The 21,879-nt window shown below is 40.0% G+C and overlaps 1 protein-coding gene across 1 annotated transcript in view; it reads right to left on the bottom strand.

Moving 5' to 3' along the window:
* The window catches only part of lama4 (laminin, alpha 4), a 69,354-nt gene extending 48,033 nt beyond the window's left edge, over positions 1 to 21,321 (bottom strand). The window contains exons 1-5 of the mRNA XM_067384707.1: positions 21,093 to 21,321; positions 3,410 to 3,511; positions 3,037 to 3,164; positions 1,437 to 1,517; positions 1,123 to 1,337 (exon numbers count right to left, since the gene is read on the bottom strand). Of these exons, the coding sequence (XP_067240808.1) occupies positions 1,123 to 1,337; positions 1,437 to 1,517; positions 3,037 to 3,164; positions 3,410 to 3,511; positions 21,093 to 21,188 (622 nt within the window). The 5' untranslated portion in view covers positions 21,189 to 21,321. The remainder of the gene's footprint in view (positions 1 to 1,122; positions 1,338 to 1,436; positions 1,518 to 3,036; positions 3,165 to 3,409; positions 3,512 to 21,092) is intronic.
* Positions 21,322 to 21,879: the final 558 nt, after the last annotated feature.

The following is a 21,879-nucleotide window of genomic DNA, read 5'->3' as shown; positions in this document are numbered from 1 at the left end:
GAAATAATATTAACATACCAATTTAATAAAATCTGTTTTTACCAAACTGAAAACCACCTAAAAACATAGGTGGTAAAGAGAAAGCCACATGATAAATCAAAGTTCATCAGAAATTCACACAATTTCAAAACACCATCATTTTAACACACGTCAACAAACATTAACTTAACAACATAATATGTAACATAAAACCCTAACCCTCAAAGGTGAATGTGATTTCCAACATTTTTTGTTGATCCAGGAACAAAATTTCAATCAGCCAATCAGATTTGATGGACAAGTTTACAGTTTATGTCAAGTTTAGGCTTACATCCAGGGTTAGGTGCTTAAATGTCAGTGTTATTCATTAGATCTATTATAGTTTTTCACTGTATAGAGTAAGGGAATTTACCATTAACCAATTAACAGGTTTTACTAAAGCATTTTGACAGTCTTTAACCTTTAAAATTAAGATATTTTTTTATAGTGTACTTTGATATTCATGAGAAATGCTCAAACAAAAAATGTATTACTAGCATCTGCAGGAGCTTTGGCTGGATGCGGTGCAGTTCCATTAGTACATAAGAAAACTTTAAAGCTGTTTGATAAAGGAGAAACTGCTGAGCCAAACTGCTGAGCCATTCCCTTAACGAATGGCTGGAAAATAATTTGGTAATAACCAACTCTGTAAAGTCTCCTTGAAGATAAGAGGATACACTTGATAAGAGCAGTTTTCAATGTTTTCACATATTGAAACATGCAGTCAGGGTGGAACATATCAAAGAGCTTGTCTTTTTTTAAAAATAGATTTTTTTTTAAGTCACAGCCTGGCAAAGCTACACATAATTGTTAATGCTAACTATCCCAGCTGGACTTGAATGCTAATATTGTAGGTTCTAAGTTTACTTTATTAATGTTTAGCAGTTATACATGTGTACATAGAAACTAAATATAATACAATCTAACTGCTGAGTAATTTTGACTCCTAAGCCACCATATGTCGAGTAATGGGAGTAATCAAATACATTTTGCCATAAAGTTTACAATTTTAGAAATTGAGATATGTATTTGGCCTCTTGTCTACATATTACCAGATAACTTTTCACATGGTCAGCAATATATTTTACCATTGCCGGCACCTACCCCGACAGTCCTTAGCACTGATGGCATCACCATAGAAACCTGGAGCACATCTTTCACAGTTGTCACCAGTGGTGTTAGCCCAGCAGTTCAGGCACTGGCCCGTCACATTATTGCACTCATTGAAGATAAGGTTCGGGTCTGAGTTGCCATTACAATCACACATTTTGCAGGAATTGCCCACCTCCATGGGATTGCCATAATAACCAGGAGCACATCTTGGTGGTGAGAGAAGGAAAATGTAATTAGGTAGTAAAATACAAAAATCTAACTTAAAAACTGTATATATCATGCCATTTGTGGGGTAAAGAACCAACCTCTCACAGTAGTGTCCAGCATATCCCTCCTGGCACACACATCTCAGAAAATTACCCCTCTTATCACAGTGAGCTGCAAAGCTGAGAAGAAACAAAAAAAAAAAAAAAAACAAGAGGATACTATTACAGGATTTCCACACCTTTTGAACAACTCAGCACTCACAAAGAGCAATATCAGTAAATTCATTATTGAAAATTCCATGGGCCTCATTTATCAATCTAATGTAGCAACAAGCACAGATCTGAGCACAGAAATCATCTTACGACAGGGTTCATGTGTGATTCATGAAACATTCCTATACTGCCAATCCCATCATACGAATGATCGTCCGTTGATAAAACAATCGTCATTTAAATATCATACCCCTAAAAATTAATGGTTTAGAAGCCGCGCCCCTAGAGTTTACGACATCGAGAAATTGATCTTACTCCAAAAACAACTCGTAATTTAACTTGTAAATGCAAACAATTACATTAATTTATATGTATATTAAATACTAGTAAATAAAACTAAACATTTACGGTAACACTTTACATTAAGGTTGCCTTTGTAAAGGGTTTTTAAAGGTGTTTGTTAATGAGTAATAAGTCATTTACAAATGCATTATAAATCATTAATAATGTAGTTATATCTGCATGGATAAAAAGGGCGACTTTAATGCAATACCTGCCAAATAGTGAGCCGTTTTTAACTCACGTTATAAATGCTTAATAAATGTATTTATTAACACTTATTTAACTTATTTATTTATTTTAGGTTAATTTTTTGGTTAAACCAGATTCCTGGTTTATTTCATGATGCAACAAAAATTGACTATCATAATTAGACTGAAGGGTGTTGTATTTTTGCTTTTCTTATTAAAATCTCATGACTGCAACTTTTCTTACTATGTTGCTTACCAGAAGTTTCTGTCTTACTAATGATACTCTCCAAAAAGGTCATGATGCCTATCCACAGCAGTGTATAAAACTGATTTATTGTTTAAAGGTGAAATTCCAACTTTATTTTGAAAATAAAACAAAAGATAATATCCATAACTTGATAAGATATTAATAATGAAAAATTTAATTCCAGTATTAGTTATCTGTGGACCTTAATGTAGGGTGGACACGTGTGAAACATTTATTCATGAGTTATAAAATCTGGCAGATTAAACCAGCTCATGACCAACTAAGGCTCAGCATAAACCACCTCAAACCAGCTGCCATGCATCAAAACATATCCAACCAACATATGCTGTTTTTTTCAACAGGGGAGACAGAGCCCTGCCTTTTACCTTCATGGAAGCCATATCATGGACAATACATCAAAGTGGATTTCCATCAAGGAATCACTACATTTGGAGCACCTAGCTCCAGTATACTGGCTGACCTAAAATTCCTCCACCAAATTTGACTGCCACAGAGTGCTAATAGTAAGATATGTCCAGGGTTCGCCAATCAGAGGAACTCATATGCCAAGATGCTTTTAATTGGATAATAAGGACTCAAGTTACCTTAAAAATAAGAGCAAGAACAGTTTCTTCCTTTTTTTTTATTTAGTTTATATTGCTGTTATGGTTTTTGTCTGCGTGATTTAGGTGTAAATGTCTGAGCTTACTTGTTAGACTCCAATGATAGTGGGCAGGCACATGGTCTACACATGAAGGTGCCATCAGGAAGAAACACAGGTAAAAATCCATCTACACAGTGCTCGCAGAAATCTCCAACAGTGTGATCTTGACATTCCTGAAACCCAAGAATCAAAAAATAAGTGAGGTGCATTTTAACAATAAAAGGTCTAAATCCAAAGGCTGGTTACACTGCAAATGTTACAGAAATGTTAATCTCTATCAACACCATATGTGCACACCATAAGTTACCACATAGATGAATTTCAGTTTTGTGTAGCTTTTGTTTTTTTTAAAAGCACTTACATTAATAAAATAATTAAAAATGTTTAGAATTTAAAGAGTTTTAAAATGAATACTTACAATGCATATGCCAGTGATATCCTCACAGCTTTCAGCATGGCCTTTACAGTTACAGGGGAGACAGGTTTCCTGTTCACTCAGGAAGAATCCTCGAGCACATACCTGCAATGAAGTCATAGCCAAACATGAAATATCAATAGTCATGATATGAGGGTTTTGCTTCGACTACAGTCATTTCATGTTTGAGGTATTTATTTTTATTAAAGCTTACATATTTAAACTTTTTTCTATTTTGTTATGACGTCAGGGCTGTACAGTGGGACATTTGGCTGTCACACGTGGTACGAAAAAAAGGGCTGTGCAATGAGCAAATTTACCACAGTAGCACGCAGTTTTCTTTCAAACATTTGCTCAGTATTTCACTTTGGGAAACTATGTGATGGATCCTGGAATCACCAATTACATCACGTTTGTCAGTTGGTAGACCAATCACGACTAGGGTGACCACCCACCCTGCACCCACCCTGCACTAAACTCTGCATTTGAACACACTACAGGGAACCATCACTCAGGTGTTCGAAATGCCAAGAATCACAACACTCCAATCCTATTGGCCGGAGACAGCCTATGATGTCATTATGGCGCGAACCGTGATGTATAAAAGGGGTGCCTGAGGAAGCAGTCAACATCTTCTCGTCTTTTTGGGACTGTCTTGTTCGTGCCATTGTTTCACAAACTCCGCTAGGAATTTTCTCCATTTATGTCTGCAAACGTTCAGGAGAATGTGTTCATCCGTGTCCCAGGAGTTTGACACTTGATTTACACGTCTCTGGCATTTTTCTGTCTGTAGAGGAGCGAACGCATAGACAGTGCTTGAGGGCGTCGTCTATGTGTGTTTGTCTATTGTTCACTGTGAGCGTCTCTCCTATCGGGACGCTCCGTTCTCATTTGACACTCTTCCCGAGGGAGGAGGTCTCTGCATCTGTGCCTGGTGATTCTAGCCCCCCGGCGGCTGCAATCATAGGGCTTGCAGGTGAGATCGTTGGGAAGTCTGAGAGACTTATATTCTCTCTCGGCTTCCCCGGAACTGACGAGGATGTGTTGTTGGATGACGGTCACATCCGTGTTTGACGTCACCACGTCCGATAGCGAGCGCTCCTCTGGCTGCTGGGTTTGCGGAGCTGCTGTGTTTTTGGGAAGCGCTTTTCAGCGGGCTGCAACTGCCATGAGAACGTGTTAAGAAAGGGGCCGCACGCGGACGGTTCGATGAATGGTTCCTTTCTGTCCATGAATGTTACAGCTCCCATAGACTTTCCATTCTCTCCTGATCTCGGCGTTTGAGATCAGGAGGGCATGGAAAAACCCCTAGCCGTTCAGATTTGGATCTGAGCCAGACAGACGGGAGGAGGAAGAAGAGAGAGTAATGGGTGATCGATTGTAAACACAGTTGCATTTGTAATCAATCCCCAGCTATTTAAAGAGCGATTTATATCTACCCTCTCCTCTTCTTCTTTCACCTCCCATATATATATATATATATATATATATATATATATATATATATATATACTTTCTACTTGCTCAGGGGCTTCTTTTTACAGTTAGGTTAATATTTTTCTAAGGCCGCCTTCTGGCTTGATAGTGAAAGTGCTTTTAGGCCTAAAAGAACTTTTGATTTCTTCCTTCTTCATGCATTAAAATAAGGAGGGAAATCTTCATTCTACGAGCCACAGGAAGGTAAACTGGGTCTATAATTTTGTTTATAAAAGTGTAGACCTTGTTTTTCCTGTATAGCTTTCCTGAGCATGTAGTCAGTAAAGTTAGAAGGTTTTTTGGGCAAAATAACTGTAGCATTAGGTTGGCTAGTTTTCAAAACATGCAGACCGCTTTATGGCTTCTATTTTGTAGCCTCCTATGTTAGAGTAGCTTCTCAGCTAATACTTTAGCACTCGTTGCTTCAGTTATTTGTGTGCAGGACAGCTTATCGGCCGCATGACACAGTTTGCTTGCAGTGCTTCATTTTCTCCTCATATTTGAAGGATTCAAAATGAGGCCCAAGCTTTGCTTGGCCCAGTAGGCCTTAGTTAGTGGCTAGGCAAGAGCTAGGTTTAGGTGTTTTGTTACATCACCCTTATTATTACTATCCCTGTGAGGTTTTATAGTTCCTAGTTCTGGCCTTCTCTTGAGAGAGTTGCTGGCCATATACCCATTCCCCCTTCCATATTATGTAGGTGCTATGGTAGGTCCTAAAAGTTTTATTAGCCTTCCTGGTGCTGTTTTTCCCAGGTGGTAGGCCTCTCATAGAGTTATGTGGCGCAGTGTGTACTCCTCTTATTTAAGTATTCGAGTACTTGGCCTACTGGCTGGTTTTGGTCAGGTAGCTACCACTGGCTGATGCCATGTGTTTATGGAAGTAGAAGGCCCCTCAGGGCCTCCTTTTAGGTTGCATTTTGGCACAGTTGTTGTGTTGGCTTCTATTTTTAACTCATCACCATGAATGGGTCGTGATTGCCACTAGCTGACGCCACATGTTTTTCGAGTTGTAGGCCTTTTTAGGCCTCCTTTGTATCATGTTGGAGCTTGGCTTTGTACTCCTCTCGCTTAGAGAGTAAAAGGTGCTTTTAACGAATACATTTTCTGAGTGGCTTGCCTCTCAAGGTGAGGTTGTGCATTAAACCAACGGTTTTGGGTTTATGAAAGGAAACGTCTCAGGTTACGTATGTAACCATGGTTCCCTGAGAACAGGGAACGAGACTCTGCGTTGCCGGCAGACCCTCGTGGACATCTGCCGGCCACACAAACATAATAAAACATAAAATAAAGTCCAGGCCTGGTCCTCTCTCGTCCTTCACTGTCGTCACTCCTCCTTTTACGCTTCCGGAGCTGCTCCGTGAGAGACTCAAGGCCAGTGCGCCTCACAGGTTAAGCTTGTTAACTCTCATGTCACCGGCCTCGCACCGTTCCCTCACGGCTCTGGGGGATGTCTATCTGCAGGGCTGATGTCCATAATGGGGTTATCCTCTGCAGTTTGCTTTATATCCACCACTTTTCAACAGTGGGGAGATTTTTCACCCAGCCCCAGACAAAGTGGCTCTTTGGGCCTGGCCCATGAAAACTTGAGTGTTACGGGTTTGCCTGTGAGGGTGATTGAGCGATGGTGTGCTACAAAACACATCATCCCTTTTCTCTGTTCTGTCATGGATATGTGATTTTTTTCTGCAGGAACTTTTGGATAAGGGCAGAGCATTTTCAACCGTTAAGGTTTATCTTGCCGTAATTTCTGCCTGTCATGTGGGGATTGACAGAAATACTACAGGTCAACACCTGCCTGTATGCAAGTTTAGGAGAGGTGCACGGCATCTGCACAGAGTTTCAAAGTCACTGATTCTGCTGTGGGATCTGTCTGTGGTCTCTCAGTGCCCTTTTGAGCCTATAGAGAGCTGAATTGAATTAAAACTCCTTTTGCTAAAGGCTGCTTTTTTATTGGCTCTTTCAACCGTGATTAGTAAACTTCACGCTTTATTGGTTTATAACTCTTAATGCAGTTCACTATTGATTACTTGAGAATAACTCTTAAAACTAATCCAGCGTTTGTGCCCAAAGTAAGTGAGTCAGCTCTCGCCTGTAAACAGGTGGATTTACTGCTTTCCATTCGCAGCCTTTTCCCTCATCAGAGGATGAGGGGCATCATTGCCTGTGCCTTGTCCATGAGTTGTCACTATGTAGACAGAACGAATGCACTAAGGAACAGTAATTAGTTATTTGTTTCATGGGCTGATTCTCATTTCATGTCAGCGCCTGTCCCACTGGATAGTGGAAGCTATTATATTAAGTTATAATAGCATGGGTCTCTGTCAGGGCTGAGGGCTTATTCTACTAGAGGTATGGCCACCTCATGGGCACTATTTAAAGGCATTTTAGTTCAGGACATTTGTGCAGCAGCAAGTTGGGCATCACCTCACAAATTTGTCAGATTTTATAGACTGGATGTCATTGAGCCATTGCTCATTTAATAAGTCTGTAAAAAAAAAAAAAAAAAAAAAAAAAAACTCCTTGTTCATGATGAGTTTTTGCTTTTTGTTCACATAAACTCATGCACAGTTCTTCTTCATTCTCTACCTATTTGTTTCTATGGCTACTGAATTAATTAGAGTCCTTGTTTCAGGTGTGTCTAATTAGTTCCTTCCTTCATATATTTAAGCCCTGCGTTTTGTTTTGTCCTGTCTAGTTGTCTGTCGTTTTTGCTATTTTCTGGTTTTTCGGTTTTTGTTTTTGGTATTCTTTAGAAACCTGAGCATTTGTGTTAGTTTGATGTGGTTATCAATAAAGACTGCTGCACTAAGTTTCAGTTTCATTTCTGCTGCAACCAGACCGTGACACACACATTACGAAATATGGGATAAAACATTTGGTGCTGAGAGATTTGAAGCTTGAAGCATGAGCATTCGCATTCCTTTTGCATTAATTATTTATGCTTTTTTGGGGGTGGTTTGGCTATAATTCTTGGAGCCATATTACAAAAAAATTAAGTCCTAACCCTAGAATCATGTCTTATCTGTTTATTAACTGATTTCAGTTAGGATCTATAGGAAAATGTTTTATTGAAAATTTAAGACACACTTGGCGGTGATGGCACTTCTGGGTTCTCCCAGACACAGCTGTTTTACATTAGTGCAATATTCATTTGGGATTAATTTTTCCATTATGATCGGTGAATCAGCACAAATTTATAGTGCCCCAAATCCAAGAGTTGCTAAAGGATGCATGCAAAATTTCAAGTTTCATACTGGAGCTTCTCTCTTTCTCTCTTGCATCCACCAGCTGGAGTGCCCTTGATTTCCACTAGAGGGCACTCCTCCTGTCTCCTTGGCTTTACCATCATGACCTACACTTCACATAACCCATTGCCTGGACTTATTATTGTTTGATCTCTTCCATCTGTGTGTCATTACCCTTGTTATCTGTTATGTCAATAGCTGTGTCTTATTTTGAAGGATGCGTCCTCCGGAGGTCGCATTCGAAGGTTGTATACGTCACTGAGGCTGTATCATTTCAGAAAAGTAAGTAGGACACTCCGAATGCGACCTTCGAATGCGCCTGTGACGAGCAGGGTGGGCGAGAGCCGTGAGGGAACGGCGCGAGGCCGGTGACGCGAGAGATAATGAGCTAACAGGCGAAGATGTGTTTAAATGTAAGTATTTTCAAGCTTGTTTTTGTTTTAAACTTTGTTCTTCTTAATATCCTCCTCCTTTGTCTCTGTAACATATATCTATAGTACATACGCTAGCTCCTCAAGCATTAACCAAAATAAAACATATATTACAAATATATAACAATATATTTTATTTTCAAATTACTTTACAAATTTATAAATATTTTTCATTAATTTGCTGAGAGTGCAACGACACTGCAGTAAACACTTTGGCATAGCAATGTGATACTTCTTGTTTCCTTTCCTGCCTGTGTGTCTGTCATGATCATTACTGGGAGTGCCCTTGTCTGCCACTAGAGGGCACTCCAACCTGGACTTTTGGTTTTCATCACTCAGACTACATTGCCCATAACACACCTCCTGGACTCATTAGCACTTCATTGCACCCAGCTGTTTTGTATTTTGTTATTAGTGTCTGTCTATTTACTGAGTTTGTTTCTGTTTTTGTTATCGTGGTTTCACTTTATGTCACCGGCTTCTGTTGTGTTTTTCTTTGTTTTTGTGGACTGTTTTGTGGACTCTGACCCTTGTTTGCCTGGATTACGTGACTGGATTTCCCCATTAAAGCTGCAATTGGATCTTACCCTCTTGTCTCTGTGCCTAACGTGACAGAAACCACGATCATGATCAGATCCAGCAGCAGGAGAGTCCGGCCAGCCAGCACCCGAGGAAGTCAGAGCGGTCCCCAGGGTTTGACTACACTTCGCCAGAGGGGTATGGAGGTGAGGGCCTTCACCCAAAGATTTTGGTCGCGGGCAGAGAGGCTAAATCTCCCTGATACGGTCCTTAAGGACATGTTCAATAATAGTTTGGATGACCCTCTGCCGCAGTGGGAGATGGAGCTGGTGGGGAAGTTACATTTTTGGAATTTCACCAATTACCTATATCTGCGTAAGAATGGGCAAATTCAATTACCTCCAGTACCCGCTCCAGCCCATCATTCCACTCCAGAGCCCGCTCCAGTCCATCAGTCCACTCAAGTCTGTGGATCCTCTCTAGCCCGTGTGTCCGCTCCAGCCCGTGTGTCCACTCCAGCCAGTGAGTCCACTCCAGAGACCGCTCCAGTCGGTGAGTTTGCTCCAGAGCATACAGAAGAGGTGGGCTTGGAGCCACCACCTCATCCATGGAGGCAGAGGAAGAGGAGAAGGAAGGCTTCCTCCATCCCTCAAGGTCCGGAGGCCTTTTGAGAGACTGCTCCAGCCCCGCATGCTTTTCCTGTCAGTCCTGCATTGGCCCAGAAGGCTGCTGTGGCGACCAGGGCGGGCGAGAGACGTGAGGGAATGGCGCGAGGCCGGTGGCGCGAGTGTTAATGAGCTTCACCTGGGAGGCGCACCGGCCTTGAGTCCCTCACGGAGGAGCTCCGGGAGCATTAAAGGAGGAGCGACTACAGTGAAGGATGAAAGAGGACCAGGCCTGGACTTTACGTTATGTTTTATTAAGTTTGTGTGGCCGGCAGACGTCCGAGAGGGTCTGCCGGCATTACTTTCGTTTTGTTCTTTGTTTATTTTGAATTAAAGTTTTGTTGAATGTTCGCCGGTGTAGGGACCCGTTCGACAGATGTTACCAAATGGCTTTATCAGCCAGAGGCATGATTGAACAAAGCTTCATTTGGTCCAAAAGATCCATTTCCTGACAGGAAAAACCTAGCCTTAACAGAGGTGATGACGTGACTTCTTTTAACAAAGGACTCTATCTAAAGGACTTCTTAGCTCATCAGCAATAAACTAATCAGAACCCATCACGTGGATCTGATCACATTAAATCTATTGATTCTCTCACAAAACCCTCTTGTATTATCGGACGGAACAGGAAAACACCCATTAATGGATTTAAAGACGAACCTGTCCTATCTATACCTCCCTTGTTTGAGCAATCCATCCTGACCCGGTCACTCGTGACTCCGGTCAAAGTTTAAACTATGCTTAAGGACTCAATCTTGAATCTCAAAAGGGACAATTGTCGATTACTTAAAGTATTAACTATATCCAGGATAACATTTGCTATGATGTGATTACTAATATGTTGGAGTCAATGCATTATATGTTTGGATTCCCGTATGCATTTTCTTTCTCTTGTAATCATTGTTTTTAATTAGGTCAGTCTAGTAATATGTGTGTAAGAAGTGTGTCATGTTTGAGTTCTAAATACAGAGTTTATAATTCTCTGTAATTCTGTGTGAATGAAACATTGAAATTCAGTATCAGGAAAATATTAAGAAACTTTATAAAGTTGTTAATAAAACAGGAGAATGTTCTGCAGATATCACGCAATGTGATCAATAGACAATAGACGAGGCGTGTCTAATCTCCGTAGCAACGTCTCATTGGAGGATCGCATCTGAAGGATGGAGCCAGAATTGCTCCTTTAAAACTATGCTGTCCGAACAAGCTAACATCAGTCAGAAAAATATGAAATAAGGTCGGAGTCAGAAAGAAGCTGGAAGTCAGAAGTCGGTCAGAAATACTTTGACCACAGCTGAAAAGTTGCTTGGGTCATGCTGAACAGAAGAAGTTGAGAAGATCCTTTATCGGGGCTGATTTTCCATCTAACAGCCGCCGATTTCAACTACGAGCCACGCCGTCACATCCAGACTCCACAACCCTCTGTGAAATATCTGACCAAAGTCTCCCAAGAAGAGAGCCGCTCAAGCCAGACGCTCAAATCAGAACAGCAACATCCTTCAAAGCTTCCGCGCAACCCACAGGGCTTTCCCGAGAAGACGTCACCTGAAAGACAGCCAATCCAGAACGGGATTCCGCTGTACACGAGTCACGGAACAACCCGACTACCTCAGCTGTCAGAGCAAACACAGGTACAAGCAAACTTCTCTCTCTCTTGCTGGAAACTGGTGAAACTCCTTTAAACGTAAAGAATCAAGCCAAAGCTCTGCTTTTGTGATTTTCCTCAGGTTATGAGTTAAGTTAGCACTGAACTTGGGACTTTTCATAACTCATCAACTCCGCGAATGTGTGTGCATGTATGTATGTGTGTGTGTGTTTAGCCTTAGTTTCCTGTAATCATTAGAAGTAGTCAATAAATCTTGTTTTGATTTTCACATATACGAGTTTCTTGTGCTGTGTGTCAAATTACTGCCTTAAACTTAAAGATCAAGTTACCTCTTGCTTATAATATAATAATTACAATAATAACAGTAATCATAATAAAATATTGTTACTGTTGGCCGCAGAATAATATTTTATCCAGAATTGGTAAAATACTCTAACCTCAATTTCCGCTGGACGAATAATTGATGAAGTGTTAAATATTAATTCTGAATCATTTACAGTGAATCATTTACAGTTGATTCAATTCTTATTCCCTGTAACAATTAAATTGAGCTAATAAATGACCTAAGGTACATTACACCGGTTCCCGCCTCCTTCTTCCCATATTTACGAACTACGTTACAGCTGCCTTCACCTTTTATTTTTTGGTTGTCCTGCATGCCTGGAGGATGCGTTCAGGCTTATTTGACCATGGACCAGTCTGCCAGACCGAGCCCGCTGCCGTCCCAGGGCAGCCCAAGCCCACTACTGTCCCAGAGCAGGGCACTGCAGCCCGCTCTCCATGTCAGTCCAGTCATGGCCAGGAGGATGGTCTTAAGGCTGGAACACACCAAGTTTTTCTTCGTCGGCCGACTAAGTTTTCTCAGTGTGTTCTGCACCGTCCGCTGAAGTTGGTCCTCGTCTGCCTTTTTTCGGCCGATTTTAAATGTTGAATCGGCGTTGGAGCTCGTCGGGCCGTCTGGCCATCTGATGATTCTGATTGGCTGCTCAGCTACTGCCGCCTGCTGTTTCGGAAAGGCATTTCATCTCACGCAGGCGCAGAACTGACGTGCTGCTTGGCCGTCGGCTGTTTAGCGTCAGTTTGGTGTGGCAGGGCAACTTTGGACACAGATACTGCCGACGTGAGCCAAACCCACGGTCTGCTTTCGTCAACGCTAATTCGTCGGTGTCGGCTTGGTGTGTTCTGGCCTTTAGCCTTCTACGTTTTGGCGATCTTGCGTGCCTGGAGAATGCACTCAAGTTTTTATGACTCAAGACCAGTCTGCCAGCCCGAGCCCATTGCCGTCCCAGAGCAGCCTGTGGCCATCCCAGAGCTGCCTGCTCTCCCTGATATGGCCACGGAGGCAGCCAACGAGCAGCCCGCTCTTCCTGATAGGGACTCTGAGTTCCCTTTGTCTGCCCTGCTGCCGCCGTTGCACAGGCCGTCAGTTCTGCTGGAGTCCGCCTGGTCAGTACCTCCAGCACCGCCTTGGCAATCAGCCAGGACTCCAGACCTGCTGGAGACAGGAGGAGTGCCCTCTAGTGGAAATAGAGGACGTCAGTCCTGTTGGAGTCCGCCTGGTCAGTTCTTCCAGCACTGCCCTGGCACTCAGCCAGGACTCCAGACCTGCTGGAACCCGCCTGGTCAGTTCCTCCAGCACCGCCCTGGCACTCAGCCAGGATTCCAGACCCTCTGGAACCTGACTGGTTAGTTCATCCAGCACCGCCTTGGCATTCAGCCAGGACACCGACCTTCTTGAAGGCCAGGGGGAGCCTTCGGTCGGGGACTTAGCACTTCATTGCACCCAGCTGTTTTGTATTTTGTTATTAGTGTCTGTCTATTTATACTGAGTTTGTTTCTGTTTTTGTTATCGTGGTTTCGTGGTTTTCTGTTGTGTTTTTCTTTGATTTTGTGGACTGTTTTGTGGACTCTGACCCTTGTTTGCCTGGATTACATGACTGGATTTCCCCATTAAAGCTACACTTAGATCTTACCCTCTTGTCTCTGTGCCTAACGTGACAGTGTCCTACAAAGGATGTCTCATTTAATTCTGGTTAAGGACTCTCCGTATGATCCTTCACAGGATGTGTCATCTGGAGGATGCAGCCTCCGAAATTAAATGAAATGAGACAGCTTATATATATCAGCTACCAGTTTTAGCTACTTGAAAGCAGTTGGCAACACTGTTTTCCTGGTTTCATGTATCTTGGTTTTTGATCTTCTGCTGGTTAGGGCCCAAGGGCCGATGGTGTGAGAATATATTAATATAATATAATATAATTATAATTGCTTGGCCAATTATTATTCTTCTCCAAAATGAATCGCATTTTTGGGGGCCTAAACATGCTTGAAAACTCATGAAACTTTGCACACGCGTCAAAAGTGGTGAAAATTTACGTCTGATATGGGTTTCAGAATTAGGTGTGGCAAAATGGCTTGATAGCGCCACCTACAAAATTTCAATTAATTGCCCTTCGTGCTTCGTTTCACGTACAGTTATGAAATTCGGTAGACACATGTAACAGCCCAATCCCTACAAAAAAGCCCCTGGGTGCAAAATCTGTAAACCCAATGGGAAGTGAGATATTTTGAATTTTCTCTGCTAAATTTTCCTTGCCTGAAGACATCTACATGGCAATATTCAGTTGCGGTCAAAGCTCCACCTGTTGACAGCAGGAAGTGTGGCACTTTGAAATGACTTAGCCATAATTCTCCTGTGTTCACTCGCTTACATGCATGTCGCCCACTACTCACTGTTTTTTCTGATGCCAACGGGTGGCGGTGAGGCCGGGTGCGAGGGCCCTTTTATTGCTGCTTGCAGCTGTAATTAGTCTTGGATTTCTCAATTTTTGCCTGTGTCCCGTTGACCATGTTTAATGTTTGGTATTGGTTTGCCTGTGTGCTTGACCTATTGCCTGTTTATGGATTATGATTCTGGATTACTCTAATAAACTACTGCATTTGGATCCTCAACCTTTGCGTCTCTGAGCATTATGTGACAATTAGAGCCCCTATAACTGAGTTAAGGAAGTATTCAGAATAAGTAGGAAAGGTCATGTGAGAATGCCTCTGTCGTGCTAAGATTGGCATGAAAATTAACAAAGTTACTCAAAAAGATGCTCTGTGAGCAACATTTCCATAAAGATATTTGATGTCTGATTCAAAAATAAGGTCACTGACCACAGAATATTTGTCAATACATCATAAGTTCATAAATCAAATATATACAAACATGTTTGTTATTGTATTATTGCAGTTAATTTTAAAGAAATGTGGGAAAAAAACCTGATGTGAAAAAAAAATCCATGCTTTGGACTCTAATCTGTTAGTTATCAAATTATATTTGTTTTTCTCAAATTATATATGGTTTGGTTCAACCTCAAATTTTGATTTAATATCAAAAATATTTATACTCCAAAGACAAAAACTTGTACAATGTAAAAAGATTATTTCTCATAAAGACCATATCACTGAAAATAAGTGTTTTGTATTTACATGATTTAATCATGTACATCCGTTCCACACACGGGACTCTCAGGGCAAAGGACCGTGGGAAGCTGAGGCTTCCTGTTTTCATCATAATTTCTGCTTAGGAGGAACAGTGGGATAAACCAAACCTTTTCTTTTAGTGTGTGTTTCTGTATATGAGATTTGAGAGTAATAATTCATGATGTTTATGTTGTTTATGTTGTTATATTGTGGAAAATGTATTGTACAATACAATATTTTTAATTTTACTGACCTGAACAATATATTATATACTATTACAGTTTTAGTTTTTTTACAATCACTAGGACCACTTTCTCAGTAGTCACTTTTTCAGAACTCTTCACACATTTTTTTGCACAAAATGCCTTAAATAATGACTACATCTTTCAAATTACATTAATTATTTTCTCATTTGGACACGACCATCGCCAAAACTTTATATACAGGCCAATTTGCATGTTTACATACTTTTTTCAAAACTGAAGTTTAGAATCTAACATAATACAAAACTGAATAAACAGCAATGTGCTACATGTCTATAGTATGAGTGACAATGACAAAGTGTGTTTGTTGTTTGACATCCTTTGCTTGTGTTATTTAATGAGTTGATCTGAGACATGTATAAAGTGTTTTGGTCGTTTTGGTGCATTTTTAATGTGAAATTTACTTCTGTGCCAAGCTGTAAGTTGGTAAGGAGAACTGTGTGAAGAGTTTTGCAAAAGTGACCTAGGTATTGAGAAATGTGTCCTAGCAATTGTAAAAAACAAGCATCCTATAATGCTACTGAGTGGCCTGATAATGCTGGTACTGTAGTGTAGTGAGAACTGTTTAATTCAATTAGCTCCTACTGCAAGGCAGAACAAAGCTGACCTTCATACATCACACCCTCTGACTGTTTCACTTCTGAACTGTCTGGTGTTCATAATATGCTTTAGCAATCTCTTTTCCAATTTAATTTATTAACTGATCTTTTGAACAATAGACTGACTCTCACCTTTTTCATACTTTTATAATTACACATATAAAGACAGAAAAATTGAACATTTTAAATTTTGAATTGGTGTTTTCTACACAGACCTCAATGATCAGACAAGTCCTTTGTGCAGACCACACAATACATTATTCTAGAACCAGCTAGGTTCGCAACACACACCTTAACAAACACCTTGTGACACCTATACTGTAATTCTACCTCCATGATTTAATCCTGCCAATCAGACTACAACCCCCACATCAATGATCTCTCCCAATTCTGTCGTGGACCATGCTGGTCTAAACAAGCAGAAGGAGCAGCTTGAAAAAAGTTTAAATTATATAAGTCTACAAAAACACTGACATGAATCATCATTCAGCTAATTTTTGTTGTATTAGGCCAGAGAAGAAGAGTCCCCCGCCCCAACCAACCATGAGCTTTCTGGAGTTTTTGTTCTTTGCCACAGTTGCACTTTGGCTTGCTCAGTCGGTGCTTAAAAGACAATTAATATTCTGTTAATTGCACTTGAAACTATCGAATGATAACAGAATAATTTAATTGATTGGAGCTGAATAATGACATTATCTTCTGCAGAGCTGCTTTATGGTTGAAAGATTATAACTGAATTTATTGTTGTTGAGTTTTTGCATAATTGATACTGTTTGTTCCTGTTTATTACGGTAAAGCTGTTCTGAAGCAATCTGTGGCCCCATCCACACGGAGACACGTTTTTTTTTTTATCGAATAGGCCTTTCATCCACATGGATTCGGCGTTTTCGAAAGGTGAAACCGCCATTTTTTGAAACCGGGTCCCAGAGTGGATAAATTTGAAAACAGCATCTTTGCGTTTTCGTGTGGACGGGGTCATCCGTATATTTTTTGAAATGATGATGTCATCATCCCACGTGTCGACCCTAGTCAGACGGCGTTAACACCACAAAACAGCACCAACAACAGCAATAGCAGACTCTAGATGCTTGTGTTCATGCTGCAGACGATACTGAGCCAAAATAAAGCTTTACTATAGTTTGTATTCAGCACGCAAGGTTTATGCGCCTGCTCTAAGTCTTCTTCGCTGCCTTAAGTGCATTTCTGTGACAGAATTACAGCGCCACATAATGGTCTGGCATGTATACTACATCATTTTGAGTTGTTTCAGTGTTTTCGTGTGGTAGATATTTTTTGAGACGAGGAAAAAAAAAAGAACAGTTTAGGGTAAGCTCCGGCTTCGTGTGTACATAGTAAGTACTTTATACAATACAGGCTATTTACTTAAACATGAAATAAATGTAAACCAGAGTTGGCTTTAATCTATTTTTGAGCTTTCAAATCACTCGCACATGCAAAATGACTCAGGCCCAGTTTCACAGACATGGCTTACCCAGGATTAGGCCTAAGATCAATTAGGATATTTACGAAGCTTTTATAAATGTACACTGGAAAAAAACATCACTGGTGTGCATCTAGAGACAAAACAATGGCACTGACATATTTTAAGATATGTCAGTACAAGTTGCTTTCAGTTAAAACAGCTCAAACATGCATTTTAGTCTAGCACTATCTTAAAGGGGTCATATAATGCCACTTTTACAAGATGTAAAATAAGTCTCTGATGTCCCAGATGTTACAGTTCTGTTTAGTTAGTTTCATTTTCATGGACTCTTATTTTGTTACTTTCTTTTTACATGTGTTCCTTTGTTTAGTTTTCCTGCTTCTCCTTTGTTGTCATGATTACTAAAACGATCACTCTCAGCTGTTTCCGTTTAATCCCCTCATTTACCTGTGTATTTAAGTTTGTGTTTTCAGTGCACGTGGTCTGGTCTTGTTTACGCTTATGTTCATGTTATACTGTTGCTACCCTGTTGGAATCTCCTGTGTTGTATTAAAGACTTACTAGAATACTCATCATCTTTGTGCGTTTTATGTACAGCATCTGTAACACAAGTGTGTGAAGATTTAGCTCAAAATACCCCAAAGATCTTTTTTTTTTTTTTTTTTTTATAGCATGTTAAATTTGTTAGTTTTTGAGGGTGAGCAAAAACTGTTTTTGTGTTCCCTTTAAATGCAAATAAGATGCTTCTCTAAAGAGGGCGGAGTTTCACCTCAGATTACCTCAGACTCACTGAAAATGTCAAACCGTTTCAGCCTTTTATGTTCAAACTTGAGTTGGACAATGATGGAGACTCAAGAAGTGACAACATGTAGAATGCAACAGGACATTTCCAAATGGTTAGTTGATGAATTTATGTAGCTGATGTGGAGTTAACTATCTTAAAGTTATTGATTAGATATAGATTATCATGACGACAGAATAAATTGCTCGTGTGGGAACTGTTATAAGATAACAGAGCCAGAGAATATATGTTGAAGATAGAACAGGTTTAGTTTAATTATGGTTGTAACTGGTCATGTTGTCAACTTTCTTTTATGACATGCTATTGCATTTGTGTTACATACCATATTGCAATAAAATGGCCTCATCCCTTTGTTGCATTTTCTCGGGGGCATGGTTACTGTAAATTTTAGGGTTAGTAATGTCACCAACCAGGGAAGAAGCTCATTGTAATCCCTACCAGTTGTTTGTTAGTCCTTAAACAAAGAATTCTTTAGAAGAAAATATTTCCCTTTGCATTGAACTTTGAGTGTCCTAACTTTGCAGATGTTGTTTAGTTAGTTTGTAATGTTGCTGTTTGAGCATAAAGTTAAAAAAGTGAAATCACTACGAACCACCCCTTTAGCCTTGTCTGTGAAACCGGGAGTCAATCAATTAAGCCAAAAGTATACTTCCTTTGTCCATAGTCCACTTCTTGATGTAATTTTCACCATGACCATAGTCCACAGATGTCCACACACAAAAAAATCGGGCGATAACATAAAATTACATCATGGAGTGTAACATGGACAAGGGAAGTATACTTTCGTCTTAAGTGGCCAGTTAACACACACATGCTTAAGCATTCCTGTAGCTCAAACAGTATGGCATGGCAGAAACAATTCCATGGTCATGAGTTTGAATCCCAGGGAATGCATGAACTCATAAAATGCAAACTTGAGTTGCTTTAGTTTAAATTTAGTTAAAATAAAAAGTCACATTTCAGAGGCTCTCCTTCTTGCCTGTAACTCATCTCTCTCCTGCTCTCTCACACTGTTTACATTACTTCAGTGAAACCACACACCAAGAAACACATACCAGATCATAAAAACAGAGGACAACTAAATTTCAGCACTGTTTGCATACTTATTCTAATTCTATTTGGTCAATTTATATTATAGAAGTTTAATTGTTAGTTTTGGTCATAAAATTTGATTGGCCAAGCATTGTTCTAACACTTCTGGTATAGAATATAACAGCAATGGGGCATTTCATTCTGCTTGTCTATGTTCAAGGCTTTCCAGACTATGAATGAATAGCACTGAATAGAATGGAAGCAAAGTAGGTTTTCTCTCTCATAATTTCTCTCAAAAAACTTTTTCTCAGAATTGCGAGTTTAATCTTACATTTCTGACTTGAGAAAAAACTGCAATTACATTTTTATATATATTTTTTTATTTGGTGGCGGTAACAAGCTTCCATACTCATCGGCTAAAATGCATGCACATTATTCACTTCCTTAACAAATGCAGACCTGCGTCTAAGTTGCATTCACAATTGCACAAATAATGTCACAGTTGTCACGGTTATGCTTTGTGTTCTAGTTTTGGTTTTACCCGCCTGTCTGTCTGTCTATGTGCTTTGAGTTAGTTTCCTTGGTTACTTATTTTAGTCACACCTGTTCTGAGTTATGTTAATCATCCCTCTGTGTATTTATAGCCTTGGTTTTGATTCAGTATTTGTCTATTCTCGTCTTATGTTGCGTTCATGTTTTTGTTACATTTTGAGTCAATAAATCTAATCACTGCTACACAGTGCATTTCAAGGTCTACATGACAGTTGTCAGATTACCAACTTTTCATGCAAACATTGCACTGTTTCAAACTAAAATGACAGTGTGAAAGTCCCCATAGTTTGCATAGTATCACATCTACAGTACATTGTGTAGCTTCACAAAATGTTTATGTTGGTAACAAAACAATGCCAACCAGTTACTACATTGGTATTTTGGCATGTAAAAGCCTATTTATAACAGTTTCCACCATTTTTTGCAATGTTAGCATGTTGCTAAGCTAACAGCCTAAGCATAACCTAAGCATAACATACACAGCCCACCAATATGATTAAAAGTTGATAAAGTTGATCGCTGTAATTAAACTGTAATTAAACATCGGGTATTGAATGATTTATGAAATATAATGAACATCTGCTATCTTAGAATTTGGCGGATCAAGGTTACTTAGAAGGCAGCATAATTTTTGCTGCCTGCTTTGAGAAACAGCCTTTGAATTAAAAACTATAATGCCTTAAAATGGTCTAGCTTATTAGGCTTTGGAACACAACTTGAATTTGTTCTGTTCCACAGGGAATGCATAAGTAAGAAAGTTCCCACACTGGGTACCCACTAGATCAGTATGTCTCCCCCCAACAGATGGCCTCCATTCGCTCTCTGTTGCATTTCCGGTGGCGAGTGACTATTAGACATTTTAGACTCTCAACAGCTGCTGGTTGGGTAGGTGGGGGTGGGGGCAAATTTACAAAGCATAAGACGCATAAACTTCTCTCCATATAGACCATTTTATACTGTTTTGTTTTCATAGCATATTTAACACTGAACTTTAATGTTTAATGTAGCATTAGATTTAACATGTCCACACCCAAACAGCCAAGTAAAACATTTCATCCAGATAAACAACTATGGACAATTCTCAATATTTCCAGTAAGAACAGCCCATAGAAAAAAGTTATTGCTCCAAAGTTGCCCTTGAAGCTCTGCTTTATGTTTCATTTAAGTCAAATATATTTATATAGCCTAGCGCTTTTCAGCAGCAACTTTATCCCGGATATTTTCTCTATAATTCTTCAGGAGAGATAAAAACACAAATGAGGTACTCATTGACATAGAAGAACTAGCATAGCCTAGCTCAAATAATTTGAACGCTGAATTTAATTAGAAATATTAGAGCATACTGAAATCTCTTTTGATTGCTGTCTTTAGTATCTGATAATTCTGAGCGAACACAGAGCTAAAAAGAATGCAACACTATTATGGAAAGTGCTCTGGATAAAAGTATATGTGCATCATCTGCAAACAAGTATAACATCATAAAGAAACCAAAGTGAATCATTTTAATTGTTTATTTTGAAACCTTTGGCATGTGACGTTAATACAAATATTTATTTTTTTCTCAGCCATAAAGAGAGGACTTACCCTGTAGACTGTGTTAAACTGTTGCGAGGAAGATGCACGCGTGAGTGCTGACAAGATGTAGAGAACACAGATAGATCCCAACAGCAGAGAGGCCATGATTCCCCCTGCAACTATTCTAAAAGCCCAGGCAGTGTGTGTGGTAGTGTTCCCTGCTGTAGAGTCTTTCTCACATCTACTTCTTCCCAGGCTATTTTTTGTCCTCACTCAAGCCTATGTAGTTTGCGCTGCTGTTCTCTTTTTCTCTCGCTTACGCCCTGCCCTGCCAAGCTGGACTTCCTCCCTCGAACACCCCCGGCCCCCCTCTTCCTCACACAAACATTTTCCTCACAAGATCTTGAATGGAAATCACATGCAGCTGAGAAAAAAATATGAGTTTAAAGAATCCAAACTAAGGGGGAAAAAATAAAGATTCTTTATGTATTCAACTGTAACTTCAGCTGTTGTTAAACAATAGGCAAATATAATGTTGCCTGATTGGCAGAGAGAAAGTAATTGTCAGTTTACACTACCCTTTGACCTTGGCTGTGGCCCTCCCCCTCCCTGTGGATGTCTCTTAACCTCTCTAATCCACTGGAAATACCATCTCCTACTACACACACATTCAGATGCGATGCATGACAACATATCAGGTACACAGAACAGGGGCAGTTTTCTTGCTCTTGTGTTTTGGTTGTATAGTACAGTATAATCCAGTGTATAGTCCAGTGATTCTTCGTTCATGGATTCCTCTCAATTCTTGGCGTCTCACTACTCTTCTCATTTTTAATGTCTCTTTTATCTGACACTC

This window comes from Chanodichthys erythropterus, chromosome 4 (genome assembly GCF_024489055.1).
Source record: "Chanodichthys erythropterus isolate Z2021 chromosome 4, ASM2448905v1, whole genome shotgun sequence".
Lineage (NCBI taxonomy): Eukaryota > Metazoa > Chordata > Actinopteri > Cypriniformes > Xenocyprididae > Chanodichthys > Chanodichthys erythropterus.
The sequence above is the reverse complement of the archived record's forward strand: the minus strand, read 5'-3'. Positions and strand labels throughout refer to the sequence as shown.